Source organism: Abramis brama, assembly GCF_963993115.1.
Source record: "Abramis brama genome assembly, chromosome: 18".
NCBI classification, from domain to species: domain Eukaryota; kingdom Metazoa; phylum Chordata; class Actinopteri; order Cypriniformes; family Leuciscidae; genus Abramis; species Abramis brama.
Window position 1 is genome coordinate 21,305,630 of NC_139980.1, and position 15,714 is coordinate 21,321,343.

The following is a 15,714-nucleotide window of genomic DNA, read 5'->3' on the forward strand; positions in this document are numbered from 1 at the left end:
TCCACATTCAAACTAAAATATCTGACTTCCTGTGGGTCTGAGGTAATGACTGTAAATTAGAAAGGTGTCCTGCTTGATGAGAACAATACACCTACCAAGTTTTGTGATTCTAGGAAAAACTAAGCCCCCATTTTTGACTAAAGGTGGCGCTACTGAGCCATTCCACCACGCCCATTTCTGAAACTTTGCACATGTCTACTGGATAATAAATGTGATGTGTCTGTCGAGTTTCATGCATTTTCAAGCATGTGAAGAGTCTCAAAAGCATCCGAAAAGAATATTAAAGTTTGATGCGTTGCCACGGCAACAGTATCTAAGATATCAATAATCCACACTGCTGAAGTTTCAGCAAGATCAGATAATGTATGCAGAAGTTATAACACACTTCCTGTGTCCCATTATTCGCCATAAATTCGTTTCCTCGCCACGGCCAAACCGTTCGAGATATCAAAAATCTGTTCGCAAGAATTCATCCTCAATGTCTTGACTTCATTCACACCGAGTTTGGCGGCGATCGGATGGATTCCCTAGGAGGAGTATTTCACATTCCATTGTATGCGTTTTCCAAACAACGTATAATAACCGACTTCCTGTTGGGCTTTTGTAAAACTTAGAGCACGAAAGTTGTGCGGCCCGATGAGATCTATATGTGTACTGAGTTTCATATTATTACATGCAAGCGTGTTTGATATATGGACCAAGATTTCGGACCCCATTCCAGGGGGCGCTGTCGAGCCCCCCTGCCACGCTTTTATTATTACATGCAAGCGTGTTTGATATATGGACCAAGATTTCGGACCCCATTCCAGGGGGCGCTGTCGAGCCCCCCTGCCACGCTTTCAGGGCTTGGGCCCTAAAAATAATAATCCTACCGGAAACAATAGGGCCTTCGCCCTTTCAGGGCTTGGGCCCTAATAATAATCCTTACGGAAACAATAGGGCCTTCGCCCTTTCAGGGCTTGGGCCCTAAAAATAATCCTTACGAAAACAATAGGGCCTTCGCCCTTTCAGGGCTTGGGCCCTAATAATCCTTACGAAAACAATAGGGCCTTCGCCCTTTCAGGGCTTGGGCCCTAATAAACGGAGCAATTCCAAGAGGGTCCTCACACCATCGGTGCTCGGGCCCTAATTAGAAACTCCCATTAAGTTAAGGGGCCACGTGAGCATGGGAGTCATCAATGGCAGAGAACTACGGCACAGCTAACATCGTAAGTCGCAAGGCACATGCCAACATGCCATTTGAAGCATGTCAAGATTATAAGTCAATAAGTAATAAGTCAAGAAGTGAGGTCTTTACAAAAAGCAGTACATACTCTGACAGTACACAAATTTGAATGCAGCTTTTACAATAGTGTAGCAAGTGTTTTCTGTAGTGTACTGTAGTTTGTGTGTGTGGGGGGGTACTTCAAGCTTGGCGGCTGAGTCTTTTGACAAGAACTGGCAGGCTGAGTCAATTTGAGCTCCTACGGCATGGAGGATGGACTCCTGCTCCGTCTGGATGCCCGTGACCCTCTCACGCAGCTCTGCCATGGAGCGCTGTGCAGTCTGCCACCTTTCCTCCTCCCGCTCTGCTAAATTCACCTACACAGGAGACATTAAGAAAACATCCGAGACACTGAGATATCGGTGCAGGCACAACACTGCCCAGCTATTGAGAAAAAGACAATAACGTGTCAGATCATAATGTGTTCAGTGTTATCAAACCTCGTATTGCAGTAGGCGAATAATTAATCATTGTGTAAAAGACTAATTAAAAAAAAAAAAAAACTACATATTGGTATTGCAAGTAGGAATACAAAAGCACAAATACAAAAATAATCTGCATCATATTGGTTATGATCATGGAAAATGTGGGTGAAAATCAACCGTGGCAAGTAACACTTATTAACTCGTTGGCCAATTTGGCAGGTTATGATTAATTAAATATATCCTCTTACCAGGAGCCTCCAACATTAGCAAAACTAAGCATAAAGAGAATTGCGCCATATTTTGAAATTTGAATACATTGTTTTCTTTGAGTGTAATGGATGTCAATGGAGGAGAGGCTTCAATACGATGTATCCAGTATGCTGACTGTAAGGAACTTTTACTGACTTTGTAAGGAAACGGCTGATTTCTTAATGAATTGAAAGCCAAAAATCTTAAATGTGAATACCATAATTTTGTTTTTTATTTATTTTAATTTTACTTTTATAGTATCTGCAAAAATGTATTGACTCATAAAACTGAAAACCATTAATTGATTCAGAATCAGATATAATACTTTACTATAATACTTAATACTAATTTTACAATTACTCATTTAAATCTAAGCAGTTATTGATAATCTGGTCAATTTCTGATATTTTTGTTTTGGTTAGTAGTAATTCTGAACGGCCAGTAACTTTAAAATGGTGTAGCCTGATTAGCTTGTGAGTGAAAATACACCATACAGATGCCCCATATTTAAATGTAAAATCTATAAATCAAACTTAATCATTGTGATTACAATATCAAGGTACAAAATATGATTTTTGTCAAAATTGTGCAGGTTATCTGACTTCTATGCTGTACAATGTAACATTCGAATTCCAGAAATGACTTGAAGCATAAACAATTTCAGATTGGAGGTCTTGAAAAAGAGTCTTTGTCTTTATTATACTTTTATCAATGAAAACCACTGCTTTGATCAGAAAATACGTGATACCTTCACATCCAGCTCTTTTCTGAGGCCGTGGTATTTGCGGAGGAGCTGAGCGTGACTCTCCTCGCTGGAGCTCAGCTGCTCTGTCAGTTTATCACATTCAGCCTTCATTTTGTCCAGCTTCAGCTGCAGAGCTCTCCTTAGTTCACTATCCGCCACTGCCTCCGACTACACAAACAACAAAACAATATTATCTTTGTTTATATTATCATATTATATTGTTTTCTTCCCACAAGATGTAGTTCACTAGCTTGGAGGAAATTGTGATGGATTTCTAGGAGCAAGAAATCAATGTAGATTTGTAAGATCCCCAAAATCTCTTTGTGCGTAATCTTGCTCTCTGGTGAAAACCTAATAATATTATTCTGTAGAGGGCTTGGTCAAGACACCAGGTTTAAATATTCAAGCCTACAGCAAGCTTCTGTTCAAGCTGCTGTTATTCTTTCCATAAATAAATAAAAAAAGACGAATCATTATTACACAACTCTTGACATACAAAAAAAAAAAATACAAAAAAAAAAAACATAAGTAGTCCATAGAAACTGTATATGTTTCATATAAACAACTTTTAGTTTTTGACAATGAATTTCCATGATTTATTTTATTATTTTTTCTGCAATCAACATGTTAGTTGTTTTCTGTCAGCAAGCAGCTTTTGAATGCATGAGAGATTTATGCAGCTTCTGTGCTTTATTTAAAAATAATTATCTTCTTAGATATTTAAAAAATCTCTTTTTGTGACCAAATTTTAAATCTTATTTTAAAAAAATGTGTGGATGTCTTGGAAAAGTGAACAACCATTAATGTCAAGCCCTGCACACATGAAAAAAAATATAAAAAAATCTATACAGATTTGAAAGGACCTAAGTGTGAGTAAATAATGAAAGATGAATTTTTATTTGGGGTGAACTGGCCAGAGGAGAACTGGCGGACTGAGCCTGGGTTCTCCCAAGGTTTTTTTTCTCCATTCTGTCACCTGATGGAGTTTTGGTTCCTTGCCACTGTCGCCTTTGGCTTTTGAGTTGCTTAAGGCGGGCGTACACGGTGCGATTTTTGCTGTTTTTACGAGCTCGCAGATGTTTTTTTCACTCGGGAGAAATCGAGTGGAATCGTTGATGCTCGCATGGTCGCGGCTCGCAGCGTGTGAGAGGAATTACGAGCCGAGCCGAGCACGTTATGAGCACCTCCCCGACCTCCCGATCATTTTTAAACATGTTTAAAAAATTCGGGGAGTCGGCCCGATTTTCACCAGCTGTCCCCTATTGCCAAATCATACACAACCACGTCGATGGGGCTATACCTCAGTGGCAGCAACCACGCAGCGTGCGCATACACTGTCTCTCTCTCTCTCTCTCTCTCTCTCTCTCTCTCTCTCTCTCTCTCTCTCTAGTTTTTATGTTGAAAGGAATGGCTACTGTTCTCTGCTTTTCAACAAATCATTTGCACACACATTTCTGTCATTTTTCTATCTGAAGCTTTGCCTGCATGCAACATTGACGGTCTCTGTGTTTAGCGCGAAAGCTCATGTGATTGCTGCCGGCTCGGGATAAAATTCGTGCAGGACAGTCGTGCCGTGTACCAGCTGCTTTGACGCGATCTGACTCGCAACGTGTGCAATATCTCACGACCTCCCGAGTGTCCGAACTCGCACCGTGTACGCCCGCCCTTAGTTGGGGACATTTAATATTCAACAATATTATTGATCTGCCTGCATTGACACCATTATATGAGAAATGAACTAAGCTGGACAATGACATCACGTCATTTTCTCCAGAGTGGTTATATATATATATATATATATATATATATATATATATATATATATATATATATATATATACAGCAGGGGAAATAAGCATTGAACACGTCATCATTTTTCTCCGTAAAATATATTTCCAAAGGTGCTATTGACATGAAATTTTCACCAGATGTTGGTAACAACCCAAGTAAGCCATACATAACAGAAATTAAGTTATGTGTAATAATGTGCAATGACAGGGAAAAAGTATTGAACACATGAAGAAAGGGAGGCGCAAAAAGGCATGGAAAGCCAAGACAACTGCTGAAAACTTACAGTAATTAAAAAGCAATCCAGCCCCCTGTCAGTGGAAATTAATAACAGCTGGTTCAGTCCCAAATGATGGCCTACAAAAAGGTCTCATTGCCAAGGTGTCACACAAGACACATCTCATGATGGGTAAAAGCAAAGAGCTGTCTCAAGACCTTCACAACCTAATTGTTGCAAAACATAATGATGGCATTGGTTATAGGCGCCATTCTAAGCTTCTGAATGGTCCAGTGAGCACTTTTGGGGCCATAATACGGAAGTGGAAAGACAATAATTTCACCATAAATTTGCCTCGACCAGTGCTCCTCGCAAGATTTCTGATAGAGGAGTGAAAAGAATAATCAGAAGAGTTGTCCAAGAGCCAAGGATCACTTGTGGAGAGCTTCAAAAAGACCTGCAGATAGCAGGTACTGTTGTCTCAAAGAAAACAGTAAGTAATGCACTCCACCACCATGGCCTGTATGCACGCTCACCACGCAAGACTCCATTACTGAAAAAAAAAGCATGTTGAAGCTCATTTAAAGGCAGGGTAGGTAGGAATGGTCTAAAAAACTTCTTTTTCAAATTTGTTTAAACTTTATGTACATATCAATACATAATTAAAATGTAAGTACTCTGAAAAAGAAAGTATAAAAATCGAGTGTCTGTAGACCTCTCAGGACTGTTTTAAAGACAGTTCATTATTTCCATTCACTCCACCCCCTCCCTTCTGGGCTCCTTCCAAAGCCACGCCCCCAAAACACATGAACGCGCGACTCCAACCGCTGAGCTGAAGACGCATTATTTACCTGAGAGAAGCAGAGAGGAAGGAGCACAGTGCATGTAGTGACATCATGTCAGAATCACATGTAATAAAAAAATCTAACGCTAATTGCTTATGAATATAAACAAATAAGATGTATTTTAGTACTCACTATCAAGCTAGCATATTGATATTGGTAAATTTAAAATATATATATTTTTTGATTCGCTAACGAGCTAGTTATATAAGCTAAAAACAGGTTGCATTGATACACTTTTTTACATTACCATCAGTTATATTGTGATGAAGATGAATTTCGTGTAAGATTCATAACATATATGGTGTTCTGCATGTAGGGGTGGGAGATATTGACAAAAATGAATATCTCGATATTTTTTTCCAATATCTAGATATCGATATTCAGGCGATATTTTTGCCATCCTTCAAAGAAATGTGAGCAAACTGGCAAAGAAGGTCCAGTTGGTCTTTTGACTTGCTGCATTTGACCTATATTATTCTAGGCTATAGAAAAAAACAATAAAGGAGCTAACTAAACAGAATCTGTGGCAGCCCCTACTTTTTCCACTTACAAAAAAAAAAAAAAAAAAAAAAAACTTAACTAGGCACTTCTTGCAACAGTGATTATTAAATCAAACAACAATATTGTTGATGATCAATTCAAAGTAAAAAAAAAAAAAAAAATTCAAAACGGTATAAATCCATTCATTTTTCCCCCAAAACGCTATAAATCCATCTTTTTTTTTTTCTTCTAAATTTATGGTTTGTCTTTTTAAAAAAGTTTTTGTCTTTTATTTTTCGTGTTTGCATTTATGAGGAAAAAACAATATTACTTGACAGTTCTCCATTATGGACGCGAGCGCTCTGAAAGCTGCACTAAGACTTTCAAACTTTAACAGAGACCTCAAAACAGAAAGCACAAAGCCTTTCTTTAAAACGAATTTCGTTTTGTATTAATTGTATCTTAATTTTAATATTTTTTTTTTTCATTAATTCATTAATATTTTCATTCCTGGATTAAATACATAAAGTAAATATAGGCTATCAATCACAACATAAGGTGCTTGAACTGGAGATTATATCATCGTGAACCGAACCGTAGCCTCGCCTCACAGGCCTAAAAAATGTGGAATATATTTACAGAAATCTGGTTCTAAACAAAACCATCCAAAACAAAATAAAACTATGTAGCCTAAATGTGCATTTCTCCGGTGCATGCGTTCACTAGCCTACTGCGAAGATCGCGAGTCAAATATCGTCAACTTCATCTTTGCAGCCGACACAGAAATTAATAAACAATTAAAATGTCTTATTGCAATATTTTACACATTCATAATCATTACTTTTGCTGGTTCTTTGAGGCAGCTTTTTAGGTTTATGGCGTTTTGGAAAAGAGCTCTTCACGTACGTACAAACACCGTTTCACCAAGGCACAGCAGCCCTTCAGCACATAAGAACAAAAAGAGAAAAAGCACGGACTTACTAATTACGAAACTTTGATGTGGTTGAACAGCTGAAACAGTCACAAATTCCTTTGCAACTCAAACCTTCTCAGTACGAGTTATGATGGAAGAGAACAGCATTACAGTTTTCAGCGCGTCCTCCTTTGATTGCTGTGTTGTGACTGGAAAAGTGCATGCAGGAGCACATGCGCAAAATGTAGGTTTGTAAAATGTCCTTTTGTAAAATAAAAATAATTTTAGGGCGAAGCAGAGGAGGTCGTGCAAGAGGCCGTGGCGTGCAACTAGGGTCCGAGGAAGTAGAGGCTGAGGACGGGGTGGTCGCTGGAAAGCCACGATGATATTGACACGCGTTTTATTTCTTTGTTTATCCAAAGACTTTTTGTTCATTACCTTTTCTTGTACTGTCTTCTTTTTTTGCCTTGTTTGCCTTCACTAACTGCATGCCGGTAATGTGAATTTTGATTGCTCTTTCTCTGCCATTGTTTTGCTATTCCTAGGTTCCGTGCCTCTCGAATTCCTCAAATCAAACGTGCGCGCGCAAGAGGGCAGATCCCGTGGCAAAAGGGTGGTTGCCATGGTTGCGAGAGAGAGTGACAGTCGCCTAAGCCAATCCTTTGATTCGTCCCGAATCGAAATAATGAGCTGTGTTTAATACAGATTAAACGGTCTAGAGTCACTTGATTTTTATACTCTTTTTTTCAGAGTACTTACATTTTAATTATGTATTGATATATATAGAAAGTTTTAACAAATTTGGATCTTTTATTTTTATATAGTCCTACCTACCCTGCCTTTAAAGTTTGCTGCACAACAATTTGGAAAAGCCAGTGAAATACTGGGAGAATATAGTGTGGTCACATGAGAGCAAAATTGAGCTGTTTGGATGCCATAATACACACCATATTTGGAGGAGAAATGGCAGTGCACATTACCCTAAAAACACCATACAACTTGGTGTTGGCTCTTGGACAACTCTTCTGATTATTCTTTTCACTCCTCTATCAGAAATCTTGCGAGGAGCACTGGTCGAGGCAAATTTATGGTGAAATTATTGTCTTTCCACTTCCGTATTATGGCCCCAAAAGTGCTCACTGGACCAGAAGCTTAGAATGGCGCCTATAACCAATGCCATCATTATGTTTTGCAACAATTAGGTTGCGAAGGTCTTGAGACAGCTCTGCTTTTACCCATCATGAGATGTGTCTTGTGTGACACCTTGGCAATGAGACCTTTTTGTAGGCCATCATTTGGGACTGAACCAGCTGTTATTAATTTCCACTGACAGGGGGCTGGATTTCTTTTTAATTACTGTAAGTTTTCAGCAGTTGTCTTGGCTTTCCATGACTTTTTGCGCCTCCCTTTCTTCATGTGTTCAATACTTTTTCCCTGTGTCATTTCACATTATTACACATAACTTAATTTCTGAACTTATTTTTGTTTGTTTCTTTGTATGTATGGCTTACTTGGGTTGTTACCAACATCTGGTGAAAATGTCATGTCAATAGCACCTTTGGAAATACATTTACTGAGAAAAATGATGACGTGTTCAATACTTATTTCCCCCGCTGTATATATATTTAACTATATATAACTAAAATAATAACTAGAGCTGCTGTAAAGCCAAAACAATCTCTGTTACTTTAATTTCCTATTCTCACTGTAAAGCTGCTTTGAAACAGTCCATATTGTTAAAAGCGCTATATAAATGAAGGTGACTATTTCATGATTAATATTTCAAACCTTAAGGTCTCTGACGAGAGCCTCCAGTTCATCTCTCTCACGCTGGTATAATCTCAGCATGTCGTGTACGTCTCTGTCCTGTTTTGCTTTGCATTCTTGCTGTGTTGTTCGGAGGTGGCTCAGCTCTTTCTGATGCACTTGCCTCTCCAGTTCCAGCTGTCGTCCAAAAGAGGAGCTCTCTTCCTGAGCTGCAGTGAGCTGTTTTTCTAGATCCTTCTTGGAGCTCTCAACCTCGGCCAGTCTGGCAGTGAGGTCAGCTCTCGCAGCACTCAGGTTCTTGACTGAGCCCTGGAGATCCAGCAGAGATCTCTGCTCCTCCTCTCTCCTCTGCTCCTGGAGCTCCACACGCTCCTTCAGCCGGATGTTCTCTTCTCTCATACGCACATGTAAGGAGATTTGTTTCTGGGCTTCCTCTTCATGGCCTCTCAAGCTTTCCTGAGCCTCTCGGAGCTGGAGATCTAAAGTGACAAGCCGTGAGCGAGCTTCAGCAAGATCCACATCACAGCGGCGTACGTCCTCTTCACGCTGAGCGAGACGTCCGAGGGCATCTGCGAGCTGTCGGCGGGCACCCTCTGCCTGCTGGCTAAGAACACCTTCTCTCTCTTTGCTCTGAGGAGTTTTTTTTATTTTAAGGATTAATAATACATGAAAAGCTATTGACTTTAACCGCGTTTCCACCGAAATTACCCGGAACAATTTGTCCCATGAACTTTTTTCCCCCAGACCTGTTGCTGTCTGCGTTTCCACCGCGGTCTAAAGTACCATGAAGACTAGGCATATTAGTCCAGTGACGTAGGACTGCGTGAGTTCCCGCTTGATTTCATCCTCTGAATTTAAGCTTAATAAAGCCTGAACCTCGTTGTCGGTCCATCGTCATATTTTTTAAACTCCATTGTTGATTCGAATAGCAAACAACTCTTACTGCACGCACTGCAACAGATGGAGGTTGAAATAAAATGTTGCATCAACTAATCAAAATGTGGCATGAACTCAACCAATCAGCATGTTCAGCGCCCAAGTCCCACCCATGAAAGTTCCTGAACTTTCAAAAAGTACTACCTCGCAAGCAGGGACTTTCGGAGAGGGAAACAATTACCCAGAACTTCATTTAGACCCTGGTTCCTGCGGTGGAAACACACCGAGTACCAGCCCAAAGTCCCTAGTTCCTGGGGAAAGTTCCTGCGGTGGAAACGCAGCTTTTTTTTAATTCAAAATCACATACAATGGAAAGTGTGGCAAAAAGGTTCTTTTTTTTTTAATCCATTGCAAAGTATCCGGTTGCAAAGTCTCACCCGTTTATCTTTATCAGTGTTGTTTCTGCTCTCCTCCTTTAGTTCCTGAAGCTCTCGCTCCCATCTCTTGCACTTGTTCTTCCACTGTCGGACTGCTTCCTGAGCTTTAGAGCGCAGCTCCTCTCTCCTTCTCTCGCTCTCCATCAGCTGGGCCTCCAGACGGGCACAATCTGACCCGTTGTCTTCTGAACGAGACTGGATCTCCTTCAGTTGGGCCAACATCTTCAACTGCTGCTGCTCACGCCGCTGCAGATCTGAAGAAAGAGCCTAAAGAAAGAAAGAAAGAAAGAAAGAAAGAAAGAAAGAAAGAAAGAAAGAAAGAAAGAAAATGTAGCCAGACAAAAAGAACAAAAATAATAATGAACAAAGATGACATCTGAACACTGAGAGAGATGCACTCATGACTCATGAAGTACTGTACCAGAAAAGTCTTCAAATATTTAGCTTGATTCAAGTAGAAGAACATCTTTTTCATTCAATGTGGTGTCATTGTTTTTATGTAGCATGTAGGCAGAGGGCTGGAACTCTCTCACTGCACTTCATGAACAATGAAAGTTTACCAGAGATAACATCGGTTGAGCACTCGTAAAAAACAATAGAATCAACTTTAACTTTATTTATGTCCCCCAAGGGGAAATTAGTTTCATGGCAAGACATACAGACAGAAAACCATAAAAATAGAAAACAATACAAAAAATACAAAACAATACTAATTACAACCCCCACCCAACCCTGAAAAACTGCTGACCACCTCCATTACCTAAATTAAGAAGGGAAATGGCTATGGGAATAAACAAACCAACCTCAACCTGGAAAGCGAGCTGAGTTTTCTCTCTCTCTTTGCGTTCTACACATTTTATCAGTTCCTCCATCTCACTAGAAACACCGATTCTACCCAGCTGCACCCGCAGTTCTTCAATCTCTCTCTCCAGGTCTGTGCACAGACACACACAGTGATTAAACAGTAAACAATCCACAAAACACTCTAACCTCACCCATATCAACATATTTTACCACTGTCAAGACTTGTCACCCCTCTCTTATGCGGTCTCCTTGCGCTTCTCTGCTGAGACGAGAGTAAAGACACCTCCCTCTGCAAATCTACACGCTCCTTCTCCATCCTCAGAAGCTGAGAACGCATGTCATCCATCTGCAGGCCAACAGCACAGACACACACATTAAAAAATAAAAACTGTCCACCATTTAATCCCCCCACTGAATTAGTTACTCCACTGAACCCCACTATGCATGAAAGGAGATCACATCAACCCCTTTGTTGTGCTTAATAGGACTCTACCACTGTATATACTTAGTTGAATATCTCAGAAATTTAAAGCATTAACTTGGTTTTTAACTTTGTGCAACAAATACAGACGAACAAACTGTTGAACAAGCTGTCTTGATCTGTGTCGTGCTTTCAGCAGCTTGTGATGCGCAGAGGTAGTGCTAATGGTTTGCAAGAGCTGTGCGCTTTCATTGACTAGCACAGTTCAATTCTCACACTTTATTAGTATTTATAGCTCCTAACTTAATAAAACAAGCTGTGTTACTCTGTGGAATAATTACCTCAAAATGTAGAACTGTATGCAGGTGTGAGGTTCTTAATTTAAATGAAATAAATACAGATCTCTCCCCATGTGTGCCATAGGTTGCTGACTTCTGATATTAGGATGCAAAAAACAGGTTTTATAAATATAGTCCATACGACTGGTGCACTACAAATCTTTTGAAGCTCTATGATAGCTTTTTGTGTTTTTTGGAAGATAGAAAGTTTAGGTTTAGAACAACATAAGGGCAAGAATAAAATGAAGGAGAGTAAATGATGACAATTTTAGATGAACAAAGGAAAACATCTTTGCATCAGCCGGCGCTGTAGCAAAACAATTCAGTGGAAGAAGGGAAGCTCACCTGCTGAAGAAGGGTGTCTCGTCCTCCTTCTGATTGATCCAGCTGCTTTCTGAGTCTCTCCAATTCCTGCTGCATCTGTAGAGGAATTTGCAGTAACCAAATTCTGCTCTAATTTCTAGCTTATTCCAATTGAGAAACACCCACTGAAGGAGCCGTCTGAACACTCAACAACTCAAATTTGGTTTTGGCATTTTGGCAGCTAATAAAAATAGAAATAGGAGTACCAAGCACACATGAACAACAGACCGACTTCTTTCATAGAACAAGTTCACCATGTAAATGTGTTTGATGTATACAGCGACAATGAGCCAAAACATTATGACTAGGGCTGGGCATTGACACAAATTTCACGATTCGACTCAATTTAGTTAAATTCAATATCGATTAATTGTGGCCTATCAGGTACAGTACATGGCAAATATCCTCAAGGAAAAAAAGATCTCTTAACTAATGCTGTAAAGTATACAGGGAACCCCAGTTGGTACATCACTATAATTAATATCTTAAAAATATATCTAAATTATGACGTATGCTCTCAATGACAAATGCAGAAAAGTTATTTCATGTGTGCATGACCTCGAGGCTAGATTTTTGTAATGCTCTACTGGGTGGTTGCCCTGCACGCTTAATAAACAAACTCCAGCTGGTCCAAAATGAAGCAGCTATAGTTCTTACTAGAACCAGGAAGTACTGGAAGCATTGGCTCCCTATTAAACATTGCATACATTTTAAAATTTTGCTAATTACTTACAACGCACTAAACGGTTTTGTTCCTCAGTACTTAAAGGTCCCATGACATGGATCATTTTATTATTTTATAATGTTTCCTGGGGTGCCCTTATAATGTTAGTATGTTTTTAAGATCAAAATTTGTAATAATTTACAAATAAAAGACATTTTTCCTAGCCTGATTTTAGCCTCTGTTTGAAGGAGCGTTAAACTGTTTGAAGGGGCGTTGTCTGCTGTGAGACTTCAGTGTAAACGCCCAGTGCTGTGATTGGCTGACATGCTTGCATATGAAATAGCTAGCATTACATGTGGAACTCTCTCGAATACTTTTACTATTACAGCTATTATACGTTTTTACTATTACAGCTATCGAGATTAACGAATCGTGAGAAGTTTTTTTAAGTATTTAGATCTATTCCCATCACATAAAAGGTTGCAGTGATGAGCACTGAGCAGATGACAGCCTGTTGATCGCGTGAATGAAGATTTTATCATTGCAACGCAGTTTCTGCACTCTCACTAATGATTTAACCAATGCAAACATGAGGTAAGTACAGTAAGAGCTTCGTTGTGTAGCGTAACAGCGTCATTGATTTCATAAGTTTGGCAAGTGTCCAGATAAACTGTGTGATTGACAGCTTGGGCGATTGGAAAAGGATTGTTCTTTGATCGCTTTCTGTATATATTTTAATCAAAGTTTAAATAAGATTATTTTCATCCTACCAAGAGAAACGATGTGAAGTTTATATTTTAGTCACTGGCTTGATTTACTGATGCATAAACAGTACTGAACGATTTTGAGAGAAAGATTATCTGTCTGAACTTGAACAATTACACATCAGAAATTCACATAACCCACTGGTTCTTCAGAGGCTCGGATGAAGGAACTAAAAAAATACTTTTGTGTTCATTTGTACATCCAAACACTGAGCAACTGCCATGCTTCGCTTGTTTGCAAGCCATGATGTCTCTCGAGGAAAAAACAATATCACGCTCGCGCAGCTCATTTTCTCATGGGCAGGCCAAATTCTCTTTGCGGGCAAAGAAGAAAAAGGGGAGGTGACCTTTCCCCTTATGACAACATAAAGGGAAGATTCTAGATTCACCCGTCTGAGCTTTCATTTTCTCAAAAATACCCAGGGCTTGGTTTACACCCATCAAAGTGTCTAGCCACTGGGGGACCATAGGCAAGCTAGGGGAACTCATATTAATGTTAAAAAACCTCATAAAGTGAAATTTTCATGTCATGGGACCTTTAAGTGAGCTCTTAAAGGACAATTCCGGTGAAAAATTAACCTAGGGGTAATTAACACATGGTTACTGAGTCGATCGTTCCCTGGGATGCGTTTTCATGAAAATCGAATGTAAAGAGTTTTATCTTTAAAAACAGATTAGCTCATAACGCTAGTATATGGGGCACAAAGTAAGTAAAGGTAAATCGCTAGTTAATACCACTAACAAGGCTCAAAATAGCCTCACACTAACACGGTAGCATAATGAGGGTCCCTACATGCAAACCGAAGCATTGAGAACTTTGTAAGTGTACAGACAGTTTAATAAGAAGATACTTTATAAAGACAGTACATTACGCGTTTACAGACAGGCGTCATCTTGGAAAACAGTCTCGACTAGTCGAGCCACGAATGCCTCTGGCTTTTCCCAAACTATTTTGCTGTATAGAGATGAGTGAAATCGACTGAAATATGTTGAAATAAAATGTCTGTGAAAGTAACGTATTAAACTGCCAATTAACATTTATATGCTCTATAATATAACTTAAATACAAATATAATATGTTACAGATGTAATGTGAATGTTTAGACAAGGATTCTTTGACCTGTTTTGGATAGATTATGAAGTGTTTACTGTAAAATAGACTACTGCCACATCAATGAAGCTTTTGTTTGCAAATTTCTGCTCATATGCCAAATATATTATATAAGATATAATATACAAATTTTGTCCACATACTGTGCAATAATACATGCATGCATGAGATCACAAAGATTATGTTTTCTGTAAAGAGTGGACAATATATTAATGTTAATACAATATTGCTATAATCCTGTTATCAGTATGCTCACGGGTGTTTTTTCTTTTTCACAGATTTGAGAATCACAGTGACCTGATACTGGCCAGCATCGGACATATTCTGCATGAATATGAGGAAGATGAGCTCGCTGACTAGAAGAAGGGGAAAAAAAAATTCTCCAGTGCAAAACACCAAACGCCTTGGAAATGCCAGGTCTATGAAGTTCACTTATATAGTATTTTAACAGGATGTTTCCAGGAATGACTGTGTACTCAAAATGTGCATTTGACCTTCATTTATATTTGGATTATATTGTTAACTATATTCTAAATAAACTACAAAAAAATAAAAATTCTTGTAGTTCTCTCTGTCACATACCTGACTGAAAGGCTCATTGGGGTCTTAATCAGGGTCTTAATCTCCTCACACGCATATGGCCTTTGTAAACAAAAAGTTTTATCTAAATATTCCAGAAGATCAATGGAAAAAGATTTTACACTGTGTGCACTCCTCATCCTTCTGCGCCAGACATGGTCTGATGCAGTGTAAAATCCTTCATCGCAACCACTGGATCAAAGTTAGACTTTCTAAAATATATCCCGATGTGGATCCCATGTGTGACTGCTGTCATCAGGCCCCTGCAACTAATGCGCATATGTTTCGGTCTTGTCCATCTTTACACTATTATTGGTCTCACATCTTTAAAACATTATCTGAAGTTCTTGGAATTCGTGTTAAACCTTTGGCTGTCACAGCTTTATTTGGTGATCTCTCTTTTTCGCTCGACATGCCCAAATATAAGACTGATATTGTAGCTTTTGTCACACTCTTGGCAAGACGTCTAATTTTAATAAATTGAAAACCTACTCATTCTTAATGCTTTTTGAACATAATTTGCATCATATGACAGATCCATAATTGTATATCTCCATTTTATTATTTCTTAACTTAGAATTAACCTTGTTCTGTCTCTGTTTGCTGCATGGTCCTTTTTATTTACAATAGAGATGGAATTATTATACTTTCTAATGACTATAAA

General features: G+C 39.0%; 1 protein-coding gene across 7 annotated transcripts in view; it reads right to left on the reverse strand.

Moving 5' to 3' along the window:
• The window catches only part of cep128 (centrosomal protein 128), a 135,974-nt gene that overhangs the window by 87,995 nt on the left and 32,265 nt on the right, over positions 1-15,714 (reverse strand). For 5 of the 7 annotated variants that reach the window (XR_014603394.1, XR_014603396.1, XM_084091107.1 and 2 more), the window contains 7 exons: positions 11,915-11,989; positions 11,021-11,156; positions 10,810-10,940; positions 10,007-10,273; positions 8,715-9,323; positions 2,687-2,851; positions 1,405-1,581 (listed from right to left, as the gene is read on the reverse strand). Coding sequence is in view for 4 of the 7 variants with exons in the window: in XM_084091107.1 (XP_083947233.1) it covers positions 1,405-1,581; positions 2,687-2,851; positions 8,715-9,323; positions 10,007-10,273; positions 10,810-10,940; positions 11,021-11,156; positions 11,915-11,989 (1,560 nt within the window). In the remaining 3 variants the exon portion in view is untranslated. Of the gene's footprint in view, positions 1-1,378; positions 1,582-2,686; positions 2,852-8,714; positions 9,324-10,006; positions 10,274-10,809; positions 10,941-11,020; positions 11,157-11,914; positions 11,990-15,714 lie in introns of all 7 variants that reach the window. The other 2 variants (XR_014603395.1, XM_084091106.1) reach the window with 2 other exon arrangements.